Raw genomic sequence first — 21,023 nt, 5'->3', positions numbered from 1 at the left:
ATTTTTATTAGGGAAGTCCCTTGATCTTTTTTTGAAGTAATTAATAAGAGGTGGCTTTTGAGTAAGTTCTCAAATAAAAGTAAATAAACTACTCAATGCTCCAGTAATGCTGAAGAAGATGAAGTTGAACAGATCTATGAAGACCTGCAAGACCTTCTAGAACTAACACCCAAAAGAGATGCCCTTCTCATTATAGGGAACAGGAATGCAAAAGGAGGAAGTCTAGAGGTAACTGCAATAACAGGCAAATTTGGCCTTGGAGTAGAAAATGAAGCAGGGCAAAGGCTAACAGAGTTTTGCCAAGAGAACGTACTGGTCATAGTGAACACCCTCCTTCAACAACACAAGACAAATCTACACAAGGACATCACCAGATGATCAATACCAAAATCAGACTGATTATATTCTTTGCAGCCAAAGATGGAGAAGCTCTATACAGTCAGCAAAAACAAGACCAGGAGCTGACTGTGGCTCAGATCATGAACTCCTTATTGCCAAATTCAGACTTATATTGAAGAAAGAAGGGAAAATCACTAGATCATTCAGGTATGACCCAAATCAAATCCCTTACAGTTATACAGTAGAAGTGACAAACAGATTCAAGGGATTACACCTGATACAGTCCATGAAGAACTATGGACGAAGGTTTCTGACATTGTACAGGAGGGAGTAATCAAGACCATCCCCAAGAAAAAGAAATATAAAAAGGCAAAATGGTTGTCTGAGGAGGCCTTACAAATAGCTGAGAAAACAAGAGAAGCTAAAGGCAAAGGAGAAAAGGAAAGATATACCCATCTAAATGCAGAGTTCCAAAGAAATGCAAAGAGAGATAAGAAAGCCTTCCTCAGTGATCAATGAAAAGAAATAGAGGAAAACAATAGAATACGAAAGACTAGATCTCTTCAAGAAAATTAGAGATACCAAGGGAACATTTCATGCAAAGATGGGCTCAATAAAGGACAGAAATGGTATGGACCTAACAGAAGCAGAAGATATTAAGAAGAGGTGGCAAGAATACACAGAAGAACTATACAAGAAAGATCTTCATGAACCAGACAACCACAATGGTGTGATCACCCACCTAGAGCCAGACATGCGGGAATGCAAAGTCAAATGGGCCTTAGGAAGCATCATTAACGAACAAAGCTAGTAGAGGTGATGGAATTCTAGTTGATCTATTTCAAATCCTAAAAGATGATGCTGTGAAAGTGCTGCACTCAATATGCCAGCAAATTTGAAAAATTCAGCAGTGGCCACAGGATTGGAAAAGGTCAGTTTTCATTTCAATCCCAAAGAAAGACAATACCAAAGAATGTTCAAACTACTGCACAACTGCACTCATATAACACGCTAGCAAAGTAATGCTCAAAATTCTACAAGCCAGGCTTCAACAGTACATGAACTGTGAACTTCCAGATATTCAAGGTGGATTTAGAAAAGGCAGAGGAACCAGAGATCAAATTGCCAACATCCACAGGATCATCAAGAAAGCAAGAGAGTTCTAGAAAAACATCTACTTCTGCCTTATTGACTACGCCAAAGCCTTTGACTGTGTGGATCACAACAAACTGTGGAAAATTCTGAAAGAGATGGGAATACCAGACCACCTGACTTGCCTCCTGAGAAATCTGTATGCATCTCAAGAAGCAACAGTTAGAACTAGACATGGAACAACAGACTGGTTCCAAATCAAGAAAGGAGTATGTTAAGGCTACATATTATCACCCTGCTTATTTAACTTATATGCAGAGTACATCATGAGAAAAGCCGGGCTGGATGAAGCACAAGCTGGAATCAAGATCGCAGAGTGAAATACCAATAACCTCAGATATGCAGATGACACCACCCTTGTGGAAGAAAGAGAAGAAAGAACTAAAGAGTACCTTGATGAAAGTGAAAGAGGAGAGTGAAAAAGTTGGATTAAAACTCAGCATTCAGAAAACTAAGATCACAGCATCCAGTCCCATCACTTCATGGCAAACAGATGGGGAAACACTAGAAACAGCGGCAGTTTATTTTTTGGGACTCCAAAATCACTGCAGATGGTGACTGCAGCCATGAAATTAAGACACCTGCTACTTGAAGAAAAGCTATGATCAACCTAGATAAGAGTATTGAAAAGCAGAGACATTACTTTGCCATCAAAGGTCCATCTAGTCAAAGTTATGGTTTTTCCAGTGGTCATGTATGGATGTGAGAACTGGACTATAAAGCTGAGTGCCAAAGACTTGATGCTTTTGTACTGCGGTGTTGGAGAAGACTCTTGAGAATCCTTGGACCTCAGGGAGATCCACCAGTCAATCCCAATGGAAATCAGCCCTGAATATTCATTGGAAGGGCTGATGCTGAAGCTAAAACTCCAATACTTTGGCCACCTGATGGGAACAAATGACTCACTGGAAAAGACCCTGATGCTGAAAAGACTGAAGGCAGGAGGAGAAAGGATGACAGAGCATAAGATGCTGGATGGCATCACTGACTCGATGGACATGAGTTTGAGCAAGCTCTGGGAGTTGGTGATGGACTGGGAAGCCTGGTGTGCTGCAGTCCATGGGGTCACAAAGAGTCAGACATGACTGAGCGACTGAACTGAAAACTACTTAATGTTATTGAGGCAAATGAAATTAATTAGAACCAATATTTAAGTCAACCACTTCCCTATTTTTGTTCACATTATTATAAAAAATTCAATTGAATAAGAATTGGCAAAAAAGGGCAAAATTTCCTTATGACAGCAACCTGAAAAGTTCCAATTTGTTCAAATTTTAAATAAGAGATGATGTTAGAAAATGGCCAAAGTAGAAAATTACATTTATGCTTATAGGACAGTTATGTTTTCAAAACTGTGTAAAACAGGTGTACAAAACATGTTATTATATATTCAGAAAAAATGAATTGCTGAAAAGATCCTTAAATAATTAACTATCTAAATCTTGTCCGTTTTAGACAAAAGATGCAAAGTGCTGAATGTAAAACATATCTATATTGAAGTAATACACTTTGCCTAGTCTTTAGTGTTTTCTAAAGGAATGTTGCGTTTCCCTTGTGGTCCAGCTGGTAAAGAATTCACCTGCAAAGAAACCTGGGTTTGATCCCAGGGTTGGGAAGATCCTTTGGAAATGGGAATGGTTACATACTCCAGTATTCTGGCCTGGAGAATTCCATGGATATTTCAGGGCTTCCATGATAGCTCAGTTGGTAAAGAATCCACCTGCAATGCAGGAGACCCCAGTTCGACTCCTTGGTTGGGATGATCCACTGGAGAAGGGATAGGCTACCCACTGCAGTACTCCTGGGCTTCCCTGATGGCTCAGCTGGTAAAGAATCTGCCTGCAACACGAGAGACCTGGGTTCAATCCCTGGGTTGGGAAGATCCCCTGGAGAAGGGAAAGGCTACATACTCCAATGTTCTGGCCTGGAGAATTCTATAGACTGTCTGTTATCTCTGATTTGTCTTACTATAAATGCTTATTAATATAATCAGGCAACAACAATGTCAATCAGTTTATTTATATTAACTATTAGATTTAAATTAACTTTATATAGTTACTGCAAATTGTGAATCTTGAGAGAGGACTTTTTAGGAGAGGTGTAGACAGTAAAACTATAGACTTGTGAATAAAAGAATATTAAAATATTGTCATCTTTAGGAAGTTCTTGAAGCAATTTGTATAGTAAATATTTAACAACTTTTTTAAAGACAGACTAAATCACAATAAATTACTCCTAGTTGCCACTTTGCCATGTCAACAGGTTAATCTTGCCAGGAAAGATGAACATAATAAACTAGAAGTACAACTATTCCTTGAATAGAGCTCTTCTTTACACCAACCTCATCAGAGTACTGTAATTATCAGTCACCAAACTAATCCTCACCCACAAGAGATAATAATTTTATTATTAAGGTATAATTATAATCAAGAAAGTCTGAAACATATCTTATAGTCTATTATTTCAAATACTAAAAGTCAGAAGGTACTTTTCAGATACATGTATTTGTGTGCATATTACATGCATATATAATTATCTCATATGTTATTACATGTGACAGCAAAAACGCCTAATTACAGAACTAACAGCTTTAAAAGGCATTCAGTTGCATGGTGTTGTTCCACTGTGCCAGCTCAGTTTCTCCTCTAAGCAGTCATTCTTACTGAAGCCTTTGGATTCACAGACAGTTTGTTAATATGGCTGTAATGCAGTATTGGTTCTACCTAGTCTACTTCTACTCCTCAGCAGACCACGAGAAAGAAGGCAACGCAACTAATATATCTCCACTACATTCCTTCACTCAAGCATTTCCTGAGTTATTCTTTATTAAAGTACAAGTGCCCCCATGAAAGACTAAAGGATAATTTGCTTCTTTATATAAATTTTAATAACCCAGGAGAGTATTCTGAAATAAGAAGTCTGCCTTGAAGAAGAAGAACAAAATCCTGGAACATCGTAACAGATGTAGTTATAAAATGCTTCACTACGCAGACAATGAGAAGCCAGAGGAGGACACTGGGTATCTTAGTGAGTAGGAAAGTGAAAAATAAAAAGAGAAGCATGAAATTAGCTGCGAGGATGAACAAGCTCAGTTCAATGAGCAAATCTCCATACTGCTGGTTTTTTTTTTTTCATTATTGCGTTCAATTATCTTTATCACAAACAAACTATTTCAAAGTGTTGGTTTAATTAGGGTCATCTCTTTGGTTAGTAAATAAATCTGTTTGTGCTAAAAAAAAAAAAAAAAAAAGAGAGAGAGAGAAGCATGTTAAGTTAAGAACAAGCTATTCCTTGTGAAAATCTTAAGGTGAGGATGAGAACCAAAACACCACTCTAAATTGCGGCCACATATAAAACAAAAGCTCGGCTAGCTTGGCTTCTGCTAACTTTAGTTTCTCCCAATTAAACACTGATAAAAGGCAGAAGAGGGTTTCCCAGGTGGCGCTAGTGGTCAAGAACGTGCCTGCCAATGCAGGAGACATAAGAGACACGAGTTTGATCCCTGGGTTGGGAAAATCCCCTGGAGGAGGGCATGGAAACTCACTACAGTATTCTTGCCTGGAGAATCTCATGGACAGGGAGCCTGACAGGGTACAGTCCATAGGGTCGCAAAAAGTTGGACACAACTGAAGCGACTTAGCATGCAAAAGGCAGAAGACTAAGACCATGAATGGACAGGATCCCATTCCTTTTAAATTTTGTTAGTTTTTATTTGCAAAATGCCATTACTTTTAGAGGACTGGAAGATATATCCTATTAATAGAGTTTCCCAAAGCATGAGAAAACATTAAGTGGCAGTTAGACACAGTATTAGTCAACTGAATTAAGAGTGAGAAAATGAGAGTATTTTACCAATGAAAAGAAAGGTCTCAGTAAGCCTTTGGTAACTACTTATTTGCTAAACCTTCTTTCTTAAAACAGAAAACAGGCCAGACAATGGAGTCAGACACTAACTTTTTAAGAATTCAGTGTATTCACATTAACACTTATCATTTGCCAGATGATGGCAAATGATACTGACTTCCTTTTGGCAGTTGATACTGGTTTTTCTGATATGTTAGTAATTTGAAATTACCTCTGTAAATAAATGTTTGGTTTAATTAAGTTACCTGATCTAAAGAAAGAGTCTACCAAAAGCACAGGTGGTACAAGAAAAGCTCTTCCTCATAATGCTGAAGCTCTGACAAGAACTTCTACCAAGAAAAATTTCCTTCAATTTTCAACCATGAAAATGGTTTATTTGATCAGATGAAGAAAAATCCCACTATTACATGACACTCTTTTTAGATTCAAGTAAGTTCTAAAATAATACAGATAAAAGGCTCCAGAAAAATTAAATCTAAGGCCTACTTACTGTCATGTAAGTTCTCTCCATACACACAACTGTAGCTCGATGACAGCTTTAAGGAAATAAGCTGCAGCTATGGAGCCCACGTGCCACAACTACTGAAGGCTGCACGCCCTAGATGCCACGCTCAGAACAAGAAAAGCTACCACAGTGAGAAGCCTGCGCACCACAGCCAGAGAGTAGCCCCCACTCGCCACACCTAGAGAAAGAGCCTGCGCAGGAACAAAGATCCAGCACGGCCGAAAACTGAAAAAAGAGAAAAAGATTTTAGAATCTCTGCTAATGATTCTTAGTCTCTTTCAAGCCAACAGATGATTGTTTTCTGTCTTCAGTAAAACAACCCAGTAGGATTAGTACTGGAAAATTTCTGCATAGGATTACAGACTTCAGATTCTTGTATACTAACAAAGGAAACCATTTATCCTATAGCACTTGCACTTTTTGAAGGAGATCCCTAGGGATTAAATTTGCAGTCACTGATATTAACACATAGGCAGAATAATGTAGTTAATAATTAATTTAAAGCCTGACTTAACATTATTGCTTTTATAAAGTCAAACATCTGAATCATAGAAAGTATTTCTACCCAGGAACTGTCTTTATAAAGTCCACAATATTACAGCAAGAATCCTAATGGACTCAAATCCTCAGTCCCAGCACGGCAGGATGGGAGAGGACACACACAGCTCAACTGTCAAGACAGAAAGGAAGAAAGTCTCTTAATTCAGTCTTCTAACTCCCATCCCACCATTCTGCTACGCTGCAAGTCGATCTTTTTTTATAATGCAAATCTGAATAGATTTCCGCTGAAAACCCTTTCACCACATCTAAAAACAGATACCTAATGAAGTTGGGCTTCCCTGATGGTTAAGTCGGTAAAGAATCCACCTGCAATGTGGGAGACCTGGGCTTGATCCCTGGGTTGGGAGGATCCCCTGGAGGAGGGCATGGCAACCCCCTCCAGTACTCATGCGTGGGAGAATCCCCATGGACAGAGGAGCCTGATGGGTTACAGTCCATGGGGTTGCAAAGAGATGGACACAATGGAGAGATTAAGCACAGCACAGCACAACTATGAAGTTCTTCAAGCTGCTGTCTTCCTCTCCAGCCCCATTTCCTACCCCTACCTCCCACCCAAAGGACACCCAGGCACATCAAACTTCTTCATTCTTTACATTTTCCTGAATTTTCGCGAACCTTCCTCACACAGTCTGGTATACCAGTTCCCTGCACCTCTTATTTAGCCTATTCTTACATATTCTTTGGGTTTCCAAAACTCATTTGATGCTCCAATAATGTGTTAAATTTTCCATATATCATGTACTTGTTATTAAAACTAATTATTGTTTCCCACATTATTTGTCAGCCCCTTGGAAAAAGGCCTAATTTTCTTGTTATGCTCTGAGGAACATTCAATAAACATTTGTTGAAGGAAGAAAATCAGTCATGCTCTTGTGACTAAGCGAGATTTCCCCTATCTGAATATAACTGCAAGTTTCTAAAACACAAATTAGATAAAAGAAAGATAAATGATCTGCCTTTTTAATGTCTTAATAATATTCTCCTATTTCCTCTTATAGAAAGTTTCAGGCTTGAGGCGGGACAGCCAGCAAACCTACATCATCTCCATCATCCTTTTGAGCTTTGAGATCAACATTAGCTGAGTTTATGTACTGTCCTCAAGAGAGTATAATCTTAATTAGGTTATTCCAACCTGTGAAAGTAAACTTTGGACTTGGGCAAAATATTTTAATCCCCTTCATCCACAAAATATAAAAACTGTAAGTATAACATATATAGAGAAAACAATTTCAATGTAAATTATTACACATAAGCACAGTTATCATCTAGAGTCCTGCAAATTACAAAGAGAATCTGTTTTTTCTTTATCTAAGATGACCAAAGAGTGCTAAGTTAAAATTTCATTTGGAAGGAAAAGTAAAATGCACGCCTTTTATGTAAACTTGGCTTTAAGAAAGGAAAAACAAAGAGTAACAAATGAGAAATACCAAGACAAAAGAAAGGCAATACAATTAATACACGAACATAATTAGTAAACTAGTATGTCTACTAAATAGATCTACTTTATTTACCCTAACGTATTTTTTCCCAGAGCCCCCAAGTACAGACGTGGCCAGGACTTCACAAAGAATCACCCACAGGCACAGCACCCTCCCCACTTATTTATTACTGAGAAAAAGAGACAAAAATAATATAAAAATGTTCTGAGCTGTGGTACACTTAAACAGTACTTTCAAAATCGTAACTACAAACCTGATGAAGCACTAAAACAATACTCTAAAAATGTTACGTAAACAGAACATATTTGCCTTGACCATTCTCTTCTGAGTATACTGGTTTTGTGTTGTTTTTTATACATACACTTTGAGGTTGGGTAGGCAGGTAGAAGGGAGGGGGAGGGGGAAGCTTTGCATCTTGAAACAGTGTTAAAAATGAATTTAGGTAACCTTCATTGAGTATAAACTTTGCAGGAAATTGGACTATACTGTTCACTTTATTAGAGTTCTATACTGATGAAAATATGAAAAGAAGTGTATCTTAAGTTTTGACAGGCTGGAGAAGAGCAGATTTTCCCTTCTGGGAAGCAGAAAATGAGTTCTCAAGGTGCCAAAAGTTTGAAAGGAAAGAAAGAATGTTATAATATGTACATCTTTGTTGGCTTCTTTTTCTAACAGAGTCTGTATTTTATACCTATGTAAAAAAATACAGATACCATGAGGGATCTTCATGAAGCATATTCAAACTCTATGTAAAACTCTCTGTCAGTGTTTGTCAGTAAAACAGCTTTTAAAAAGTTAACTGCACAAGGTTACTGTAAAGATAAAATAAAAAATGAAATGATCTCTGGGAATAGTCATTATGATCTTTACATGCATGTTTTGCTGGTACAGAATTTAGAAGTTTGAAGTGTCATTTTTTTTGTTCTGTGATTCTCAAATTTTACGTTATTAAAAAATCAAGTGAGAACAGGTAAGACAAACATACTGCAAAGATGAAAAAGAAAATTAACTGATTCAAAATACCACTAAGAAAGGAATAAACTTTCTCTAGCCTAATTCTGCATTTTTATGCAAACATCAGAATTTATGCCATCTCTTTTAAGTGAAACTGACAACCACTAGACAGATTCTGCTAAGAGAATGGAAAAAGTTACCAGGAAAAGGTTATTTTTAAAGTTTTTTGATGAGAGAACTCATCATCTGATTTCTAGCAAGGTATAAACTTAAACCAAAGATTCATTTAAAAATTCAGTTTTCTATGAAGACAAAATACTAACTTTAACTCCAACAAATAAATCCTCTTCTCAAAAACATTAGAGCATAAATTATAATGTATGTATCAAAATGAAATAGTAGTAATCCATAAATCCAACAGTTCTAATTCTATGAATCTACTCTGCAGAGATTTCTACAGATCCCAAGAGATGTAAGAAGTTGTTACAAATTAGAAACAACCCAAATGTCCATGAAAAGATGGGAAGGTAAAATACAGCATCTATACACAATGCATAATCATAAATATTAAGAACAATATTAGCAATATGTATTTACTTAGAGTGAAGGTGTCTTCCACCTCAATATTGAGTGAAACTAGCATCTATTTGTGTAATATGTACAATGTGATAACATTTAACAAAAACTCCACCTACAGCTATAAGATATCAGATGGAGATGTCTGATAAGCCACCATGAATAAACACTTAAGTGTAGGATTTGGTGGATACTTTTTCTTCATAGTTTTATTTATAGTTCGCGCATATATGTATTTAATCAGCATATATCATTTTTTTAATGAACAAAGTTATTTTTAAAAAAGATCATAAAAGCCGAGGTCAAAAGAAATAAAATAGTACCTTAAACGATTGGTGTAGGTATCAACACAGGTCTTCATTTTGGCTAATAATGTACCAACGGAAGTCTGACACTCTGACTGTTCTTCTTCCTCTTCACCATTCTCTGTAGAAAGAGGCAACAACAGGGGCACCATGCACGTACAGGAAGCAATGGCCCGGAGCAGTTCTAGCAGAGCTCGATAGAGTGGCACGTGTCTTGCCATGTCGAGAACTGTAAGAGGGAAGAGAGGAAAAGTATAAAATGAGCACATGTGCAATATAAAAGTTAAGTCCACAGCAATGTAGCTTCTACTTCAATCTTGAGATTAATTGGTAGGTTGGTAAATGGACTAAAGAAGTTTGTGAAGCATCAATGTATAGAATACAACAGGCACTTTTAGGGAAAAACAACAACAAAATGAACATGGCACAGAGTTGGGAGATAGCAAGAACTGTAAGTAAGCAATTTGCTACTTGTTTTTGGCTGTGCTGGGTCTTTGTTGCACTGTATGGGCTTCTTTCATTGCGGAACACAGGCTCAGCAGCTGTGGTGCTGGCGTTCTCTAGCTGCAGTGCTCAGGCTTAGTGGCCCTATGGCATGTGGGATCTTAGTCCCCCAACCAGAGATTGAACTTGTGTCCGCTGTATTGGAAGACAGATACTTAACCACTGGATCACCAGCGAAGTCCCAAGTAACTACTCAGTTATATCACAAATAAAAATGATTAAACGGTCCAAATAATATATTAGGGCAGTAAGTACATTTATTAGTATGACATGGAAATATATTTTTCAAATTAAATTGAAAGGAAACCATTGTATCTTAGGTAAAACAGAATGATACAACCACAGTTTACCAAAAGCAAAATTCAATAAATCAACTTGTTAGGGAAAAAAGAAAGTTGACAGTGGTAGCTTTTAGTTGTCAGCTACAAATCAAATGAATTTCTTTCTTAAAACTACATGCATCTCACAGTGGATTCCATGCTCTAAGAACATGTATTGCTTTTAAAACTTTTATAAGCGGTTTTGTTAGGTTTGTGGCTTCCTCCCAAGTGGAATTTCCTTTTGTGAATCATGTGAGTTAAGGACCTAACAACATTTTTCCAATAGCAGTTACTGAACAAAGTTAATCCATAACTTTATTATTTATTATGTTAGTTATTCTTTAATTATTCACTGAAAACCTACTGGTGGACAGGCTGGGAATATAGCAGTGAAGAATACAACCAAAAATCCTTGCCTTCATGTAGCTTACATTCAAGGTAGAGAAGACCAAGTGAGTAAAAATTTTTGTAGACATTACTAAGTACACTGAATGCTAAATAGAAGATTGAAACAGGGAAGGAGAATTAGAGAGTACCGGCTTGAGGAAGAAATTGTCTAACTGCCCACAGCACTATACTGGGGTTAGATATGGGGAGGGATGAGGCCTCATCCAGGAATTCTGGACTTTGTTTGGCAAGGTATGTAAAGGGTTGGCTTAAAAAATTAGTTCTGGTAATGTGGAGACCAACAGTGAGCTGTTCAGAGTTATGGAGGAGCAGGCCCTTGTTTCACACCTTCCAATAATGATGCAGAGAACGGGGTAAAAAGTATGACTGTTCATTCTTTCTTTACTTACTTGAAATGTTACTCTCCATCTTTAAAACATAAAATTTGCATGTGCGCATGCTCACTCAATCCTGTCCAACTCTTTGTGACCCCATGGACTGTGTAGCCCACTAAGCTCCTCTGTCCATGAGATTTTCTAGGCAAGAATACTAGGGTGGGCGCCATCTCCTTCTCCAGGGATCTTCCCAACCCAGGGATTGAACCTGTGTCCTGTATCTCTTGCACTGGCAGACAGATTATTTACCACTGAGCCATATATTTGGTTATATTTAAAGCTTCTTTTTTAATTTATGACCTAATGCTACTTCTTATTATAACTCTATACTATAACATAATACACTATAGTTTTCAGGAAATTCAAGTTAAAATCCAAAGTTATAAAAAACAAACCAAAGTTAATTGATGGGCATAAAACACAACATTAATATTTGTGAGGATATGAAAAGGCTAGACTTTCTATGTAAACAGGTGGACATGCAAAGTGATAATGAATTTGACATTATTTTACATGCCCATATTCTATGACAGATGCTTCCTTCTGCCTAGGCCTCACTTATGGAACAGAGGATCTGAATAGGTAATTCTCCAAAAATGATATATAAATGGCCAATAAACACACTGTCATTAGTCATGAGGGAAATGCAAATCAAAACCACCATGAGTAATCTGCCATCTTATATGCACTAAGATCGCTGTAAAAGTAAAAAAATAACTTTAAAAAAGTAAAGAAATAACTTATTATCATGTGAACCAGCACTTCCACTCCTAAGTAAAAACCCAAAGCAATTGAAAGGAGGAACGAAAATAGTACTTGTACACTCACGTTCACTGAAGCATTATTCGCAATAACCAAAAGTACTGGAGTGGGTTGCCACTGCCTTCTCCATAAACAACTCAAATGTCTATCAAATAAGTAAACACTGAAGAAGAACAAAATTGAAGGACTGACAGAATCAGACTTCAAAACTTACTACAAAGCTACAATAATCAAGAGAATGTAGTACTGGTGAAAGACAAATAGATCAATGGAACAGAAATGATAACAAAATGTGTACATGAAGGTTTGTAGCAGCTTTGTTTATAACTTCCCCAAACTGGAAACAGCCAAGATGTTTATCAAAAGGTCACTGGATAAACAAACTGTTGTATAACCATACAATGGAATATTATTCTGCAAAAAAAAGAAATGAGCTACAAAACTGAGAAAAGACATGGAGGAAACTTAAATGCATACAATACTCCTTAGTAAAAGAAGCCAATCTGAACAGGTTTACAGTGCATGGTTCCAACTAATGACATTCTGAAAAAGGAAAAACTATGGAGCCAGCAAAAGGATCAGTGGTCACTAGAGGTTTCACTGGGAGAGAGCGAGCGGGTGGAATGAATACATGGAACACACAGAGTTTCTAACGGCAGGGAAACTAATGACACTGTATGACACTGCAATGGTGACGCACGCATACCAGGCATTTGTCGAAACCCACAGACCGTGTAACACAGAGCAAACTCTAATACACTGACTTCAGTTAAAAATACGTCACTGTTAGCTCATCAACAGTACCATGTACCACTCTAACATACACTATCAGGTGGCTCAGGGGTAAACAATCTGCCTGCCAAAGCAGGAGGCGCTGGTTCAATCCCTGGATTGGGAAGATGCCCTGGAGAGGGAAATGGCAACCCACTCCAGTATTCTTGCTGCGAAAATCCACAGACAGAGGAGTCTGGCGGGCCACAAAGAGCCAGACACAACTGGCACACATACACAACCACACTAATCAGGATGTAAGTAACGGGACACTATGAGTGGAGGGGCAGGGAAATGTACCATCTGCTCAATTTTCTGTAAACTCAAAGCCTCCTTTAAAAATCTTAGTCTACTGATTAATTTTTTAAAACATTAGTCTAACAATTTAAAAATAAACTATCTAAAATTATTTTACATAAAATTATACAACAATATAAGTAATTCAAGACACACTGATGTTTCTTTTTAAATAAATGGTTATAAAGTTATCAAGAACAAAAAAAGAAAAAACCCACAAAATGAGAAGCTACTTCTCCATTAGCCGAATAAAGCTGAGGACAGCCTACATGCTAAAACTCAATACAGAAGACAGTGGGGAAAAGAATCTGACAAACATGAAAATTTTTTAAAAGTTTAAAATCTGGAAATAAACAGCCACAGAGAAAGTAAGAAAGCTCCTCTAAGTTAAGTGAAACATGATACTTCCTTTTATGTACTGGTGTTTATTTTATTCAACTAAGTAGATTCCAACTAGGAATCTTAAACTACAGAAAGCTAAGATAGTCTCTTCATATCAAGGAGGGACAGAAGTAAAAGCTGTGGAGGCAAGGTAACAGGCAGTGGATAATGAGATTGAGAATAGTAAAGACAAGTGAGACATACATTTACGGGCCTGATTTACAAAGAACATGAAATAAATTTCAGTACTATGTCATTTCTTATGACAAATTTTCAGCTTAAAAAAAATGAAGCTTTTATATATTTCCACTTTCTTGACAACAGTCAGTTACATAAACAAGTGTTCTCATTTTAATGTCACATTCCACCCGGATATTAACGCATACAGCAATCCATGCTATGTCTAGAACCTGAAAAATGGTTATTCATATCTGATTTACATTATTCATGTTTTCTTTTTAAGACTTATTTCTGAATATCTCCAGGAAGGGGAATCTGGAAAGCTAAGGGAGAGCTAATTTTTCCTCTCTTTTGAAGACAGGCACTTTTAAAATAACATGTCTGGGTAGTCAGCAAACGAAATGAGTCAATAAACGTAACAGTCTCTTAATGATAAAATACAGATGAGTACAAAATACACCAAGTGTTTCAATCCTGAATTCCGTAATTCTCTATTTTGCCGCACAGAGCTTCATCAGAAAACCCTCAGGTGTCGTTTCACACAGCACACGCCATCATTACTCCAGGATTAAATGTCACTAGCCTGACAAAGAAGAGCAGCACCACAACACTGTTACACAATGCCCCGCCTGCAAATGGCTTACAGCAACTTCTTCGCTCAGCACGTGCCACGTGCATATTTCAATTTACTGCTTACCCTAACCAAGCAAGTAAAGTCACTATCCTTTGGATCCTCAGATGGACCTGTTGGTTGAATTATGCAATGCTTGAAATATACCTTGGAATTTACCATCAACAACTACAGATACAGGTGTGTGACACTGCTATATAATTATTTCAGTTAGAGAATGTTATGTTTTGAAAGGAGTAACCAGTACTTGGTAAAAGAATAAAATTCCCATTTTCTGTATATGAAAAAACATTTCAGTGGGGAAAATGATATTCAAATTGCTGGAAAGAAACAGCATAGGGTAAAGGTTGGTGAGAAGAAATTTGTAAGACATAACCATAGAGATTAGTCATTTTTTCATGAAACACAATTCAGCAAGTATAAAAGCTGAAAATAATTCTAAGAAAAAGTGGGAAACATTTACTGCTTGGCTTATTACTGGCAGAAGCTATCAATTCAAACCAAAAAGTTTCAGTGAAATTTACCAAGGATTACTAATGGAAAAGACCCACTCCTTCCAGAGAACTGAAAACATTTGCCACCTTCAATCAGGAAGTTGGTCAGGTTTTTTGTTCACTTCTTTTTCTCTGAATGTAAACAGAAGTTATTCATCACTTTGTGGACTAAAGTAGGATATCTGGGAATACTTCATTCCTGATGCAATGGAGGATAATGAACACTTCTCTTTTAATTATTTTTAAAACTCAGATATTTATAGCAAATATGTTATAATAACTCTAAGTGGTCTGTAATTTTTAAAACTTGTGAATCACTATTTTGTACACCTATAATTTATATATTATACATCAACTATACTTTAAAAAATAACTCAGACATTTAATAACTTCAGTATTTTAGGTTAAAATATGTGGTGATCATACATTGCAGACATAAACTGCTAGTCATGTTAAATATATCAGTTAGGTATGCATATCCCATTGCTGCTGCTGCTGCTAAGTTGCTTCAGTCGTGTCCGACTCTGTGCGACCCCATAGACGGTGGCCCACCAGGCTCCCCCGTCCCTGGGATTCTCCAGGCAAGAACACTGGAGTGGGTTGCCATTTCCTTCTCCAGTGCATGAAAGTGAAAAGTGAAAGTGAAGTCGCTCAGTCATGCGCAACTCTTAGAGACCCCATGGACTGCAGCCTACCAGGCTCCTTCGTCCATGGGATTTTCCAGGCAAGAGTACTGGAGTTGCCATTGCCTTCTCCGAAATATAGAGCTAGAATACATAAACTGTGGGATCTAATTAATATGTACCTTTTCATTATATTTTCTATCATTCTATCCAACTGTTAAAATGATAAAACATTCTTTGAAGTTCTACTAAAACGCATTTATCTTCTATCATTTTCCACCACCTTCAACAGAGTAAAAGAGAAGTGCAGACTGAAAAATTATGCAACAAACACAAGTATAATAAATGTATTTCCTATTTCACTATACAGTTCAAAGATATCTTTCTTGGGGATTTGTTTCACAATTTTTGTTTCCTTCTACACCAAGAGATTTTTCTGGGAAAATAGGTACTCCTGTCATTTTTATAGCAAAAGATGTAAAGAAACAAGAAGAGGAAGAAGAAAAAGAAGAATCTGTCTTGACCATGTTAGGATTATCGGGATAGTACTTAGAAAGTGAAAGTCGCTCAGTTGGGTCCGACTCTTTGTGACACGCGGACTTTAGCCTGCCAGGCTCCTCTATCCATGGTATTCTCCAGGCAAGAACACTGAATGGGTTGCCATTCCCTTCTCCAGGGTATCTTCCTGACCTGGGGATCAAACCGAGGTCCCCCATGCAATAGCACTTAACCTCTTGGTAATTGTTTTTCTGTATATCTTTATCACACTCTGACAAGTCTCTTTCTTGGGTTCCATTCAAGACAAAATACAGCTTTAAAAAATTTGTTTTTAAGGATAACCTTTAGAAGAATATTTTCAGAAAATTATAACATTCCAGGGCAAGTGCCTGGCCCGTAGGGCAGCACCCAGGGTGCCTTATTCCAGGATCAGCAGTGGCTATATGGACAATAAAGATTTATTTCTGGATTCCAGAAAGCATACAAGAAACAGTAACTGAAATAAGACACAAAAACAATGATGCAACAGACATTATTCTAAAACTACATACTGAATATCATTTTCATTCAAAATGCTTTTACATTTATGTTCACTTTAAGTTTCTAATAACCTACATAATATAGGAAAAGGAAATTTTTTTGACATGGGAAAGCTAACCAGCAAAATATATAGGAAAATAAAGTTTTATTCAGCATCAATAAATGCTGAACATTTCAACATCACTGTCTTCATTTGGATTTACATTGAAAATTGCAAAAGAAATGCATGCTTTATGTTAATCCATTAGTAGGTAAGCAGTAAGATCACATAGAAAATAAATACTAACTACCCAGAAAAACATCTTGTTCTTTTCTGATGTTTTTCAGCGTATGCTGATTTTATTTGTCTAATCAACTTCAGAAATACAAAATGAGAGGCTCACCTAAAGCATAAAAACCTCAATACAATCTAGGAATGTAACATTTGTTTACAGAATGTTCATTTGAGTAGACACAAAAACTAATGTGAGAATTAAAAAATAAATTATTCAAATATTTAGTTAAGTTATCCTTAACTTATTTCTCTGTAAAATAAAAATCCTTTCAAGTGACTGAATACTAAAACTTAATCCATAACTATGTGCAATCAATATCCCTACAAGTTACATGACTAGCATGCATATCTTAAAAGATAATCATGGAAAAATAGTTACAGTTCCAACTGTACATTTATTCCTATGTAACTTTTTAGTATTCTTGCCTGGGAAATCCCATGGACATAGAAGTCTGGCAGGCTACAGTCCATGGGGTCACAAAAGAGTTGGACTAAACAAAATACAACAAACTTAGTAATAATTTTTGGATATAAAGAATGTGGTCATATTTAACACATTTGCATAGCAACAAAATTAACTTATTCTCTCATAAAATTAATTTAAATACTGAATTTTAGAGGAAATATTCTAAAATAAGATACAGTAACTTTTAATCCAGTGTGAGGAAAATCAGATGGTGTAACAAAGTCTTCTGTAATGGGTTTTGTCCCATTACACTTAGTTACAAAACTACGAAACCAATAAAATGAAAATGATGAAATTTTAATACTAGCACATACCATCACTCAGCCAAGACCTGGTGGGCTGTCGTCTGTAGGATCGCACAGACTCGGACACAACTGAGGGACTTGACTTTCACTTTTCACTTTCATGCATTGGAGAAGGAAATGGCAACCCACTCCAGTGTTCTTGCCTGGAAGATCCCAGGGACGGGGGAGCCTAGTAAGCTGCCGTCTATGGGGTCGCACATAGTCGGACACGACTGAAGCGACTCAGCAGCAGCAACAGTGCCTCTTCTCATTCTGATCTTCCTCTAACATGTCAGGTCTACTCATTTTTCTGTTCCGTACTGATAAAAATCTATTTATATCATTTTTAAAATTTGAAAATATGTGAGTTTAGTAATAATGGCCATATTATGGGTAAACACTTAAACTTGGGCAACTGAATACATTTCTCTTTATTTCATTTGCCCCTTCCTATTATGACACTATGAAACAAACACTAAAAAGGCAAAGATTTTGTAACACTTGATAACATTCCTGGAATGTTCTACTATATTCTACTATGTTCTACTATATTAGTGGCAAGTAATTTAATGCGCCCAGTGGTGCTGTTTTCTAAAAATAGGAACATCTCATTTTCCAAAATGGGAATGAGACAGATTCTAACACTTCACCTGCTATTTCTTATTTTCACACACTGTAAAGTATTTCTTATTTAACTTACATGCAAAATACATTATGAGAAATTCTGGACTAGATGAAGCACAAGCTGGAATCAAGACTGCAGGGAAAAATATCAATAACCTCAAATATGCAGATGACACCACCTTTATGGCAGAAAGTGAATAAGTAAAGAGCCTCTTGATGAAAGTGAAAGCCGAGGGTGAAAAAGTTGGCTTAAAACTCAACAATCAGAAAACTAAGATAATGGCATCTGGTCCCATCACTTCACGTCACACAGATGGGGAAATAATGGAAACAGTGATAAGACTTTATTTTGGGGGGCTCCAAAATCACTGCAGATGGTGACTGTAGCCATGAAATTAAGACGCTTGTTCCTTGGAAGAAAACCTATGATCAACCTAGACAACGTATTAAAAAGCAGAAACATTACTTTGCCAACAAAGGTCCATCTAGTCAAAGCTTTGGTTTTTCCAGTAGTCATGTAAGGATGTGAGCTGGACCATAAAGAAAGCTGAGCGCTGACGAATTGATGCTTTTGAACTGTGGTGTTGGAGAAGACTCTTGAGAGTCCCTTGAACTGCAAGGAGATCTAACTAGTCCATCCTAAAGGAAATCAGTCCTGAATATTCACTGGAAGGGCTGATGGTGAAGCTGAAACTCCAATCCTTTAGCCACCTGATGCAAAGAACTGACTCACCTGAAAAGACCCTGATGCTGGGAATGATTGAAGATAGGAGAAGGGGATGGCAGAGGATGGCATCACCGACTCAGTGGACATGAGTTTGCATAAGCTCCTGGAGTTGATGATGGACAGGGAGACCTGGCATACTGCAATCCATGGGGTCGCAAAGAGTCCTACAGGATCTAGGGACTAAACTGAGCTATATTTCTGGCAATGAAATGAGACCGCCATCTAGTGGCCAGTGGGGTAACTGACGTCTTACTCAATAGCACGAATATATAAAACGGCAGCTGGAGGAAAAATGGTCCTTGTATATCATTGTTTACAAGCAATTTTCAAAATAACATGACTACAATGAAAGGAAGTCAAAATATGGGGAGGAGAAACTAAAATGAACACATACTTCATATGAGGATCTTCCTATCTAGTAAAAAAGTCTCATAAAAATAACTACTTTCTCTCTTTAGAAGCTTTTATCATTCCTTTAAAAAAAAATGATACTAGAGATAATGGAGAAGGTAATGGCAACCCACTCCAGTACTTTTGCCTGGAAAATCCCATGGACAGAGGAGCCTGGTAGGCTGCAGTCCATGGGGTCGCTAAGAGTCAGACACGACTGAGAGACTTCACTTTCACTTTTCACTTTCATCCATTGGAGAAGGAAATGGCAACCCACTCCAGTGTTCTTGCCTGGAGAATCCCAGGGACGGGGGAGCCTGGTGGGTCGCACAGAGTCGGACACGACTGAAGCGACTTAGCAGTAGCAGCAGCAGAGATAAGAGTCTAATACAAACATATAAACCACTTTTAGTTTCACTTACCAACTAAACTGTGGCTTCAAATTTACTGTTTTATAATTCTAACAACTATTTTATAGATTCAGCTTTTTGAATTAAGTTCTTTGAAGGTAAAATCTGCACAAATTCTACTTAAAAAGTTACTAAATCTGTTACATATAGTTGACCAGCACAAGGTTGTTACTGAGCACTGTTAGCCTCTCCCTCCTTCACTTCTTGTCTTTTGTGCACCCTTTTGTTTCTTTGGGGTGGGCGGTGGGAAGGGGCTCCTAAAAAGCAATTAAGTGGTCAAAGAAACATCTCAAAGGCTAAGAGGGAACATAAAGTGCTATGTTTTTAAGAGAAAATAAAAATCTTAGATCATATGAAAAGTTTCATCTCGCCTGCCAGAGTGAACTGGTAAGCTTGATAAGAATACATCACACATTCACAGAATAAAGCAGAAAGGTTTTGGTTTTGGTGGAGGGTCCTGGAAATAATCTCCAAGGGCAAACTATAGTTCAGGGTGGCTTTCGAAAGAGCCTATTACACTAGGCTTGTGTTTTTGTGTACTATATGCTAGCAACATAAGCGAGCCATTTCTTGAATACAATGCCTTACACAAAATTATTAGCACTGCTCTCACACTTAAAAAACAACTTGCTAGATACGTGATAAAATAGTCTATAAAATGTCATCAATATCATGAAAGACAAAGAAAAGTTGGTAAAGTTTCCAGATTAAAGGAGAACAAAGATATGACAATTGAATGAAATAAAAGATTCTATATTGGATGCTCTTCCTTATCCCAAACCCCCAAATGGTCAAAAGTAATATTCTACAGACCAATGACAAAACTGGAAAATGGACTTAAGACTAATTTTATAAAATAAAAATTTTACTAAGTTCCAAGAAGTTTATTTGTTCAGATATTAAAATGTCACTTTAAAAATTAACATTTTAACCAAAATTGGTAATTTACATAAGCAGTAAAGCTATATATCCCTGAAATAAATAATTTTTATTTAGAATATTATACATGGGCATACATAAATAATATACCATGCTTGTCAAAACTACGGATCAGAATGTTTAAACTAACGAACAACTGCACTCATCTCACAGGCTAGTAAAAATTCTCAAAGCCAGGATTCAATAGTACAGGAACCAAGAACTTCCAGATGTTCAAACTAGATTTAGAAAAGGCAGAGGAACCAGAGATCAAATTGCCAACATCTGCTGGATCATCAAAAAAGCAACAGAGTTCCAGAAAAACATCTGCTGCTGCTGCTGCTGCTAAGTCTCTTCAGTTGCGTCTGACTCTGTGCGACCCCATAGATGGCAGCCCACCAGGCTCCCCCGTCCCTGGGATTCTCCAGGCAAGAACACTGGAGTGGGTTGCC

The 21,023-nt window shown here is 37.1% G+C and overlaps 1 protein-coding gene across 6 annotated transcripts in view; it reads right to left on the bottom strand.

Moving 5' to 3' along the window:
- Positions 1-21,023, bottom strand: part of BIRC6 (baculoviral IAP repeat containing 6) — a 214,000-nt gene that overhangs the window by 30,539 nt on the left and 162,438 nt on the right. For all 6 annotated transcript variants that reach the window (XR_003513300.1, XM_027554971.1, XM_027554972.1 and 3 more), the window contains one exon: positions 9,714-9,924. Coding sequence is in view for 5 of the 6 variants with exons in the window: in XM_027554971.1 (XP_027410772.1) it covers positions 9,714-9,924 (211 nt within the window). In the remaining variant the exon portion in view is untranslated. The remainder of the gene's footprint in view (positions 1-9,713; positions 9,925-21,023) is intronic.

The sequence above is a fragment of the Bos indicus x Bos taurus genome, chromosome 11 (genome assembly GCF_003369695.1).
Source record: "Bos indicus x Bos taurus breed Angus x Brahman F1 hybrid chromosome 11, Bos_hybrid_MaternalHap_v2.0, whole genome shotgun sequence".
Classification (NCBI taxonomy): Eukaryota; Metazoa; Chordata; class Mammalia; order Artiodactyla; family Bovidae; genus Bos; species Bos indicus x Bos taurus.
The sequence above is the reverse complement of the archived record's forward strand: the minus strand, read 5'-3'. Positions and strand labels throughout refer to the sequence as shown.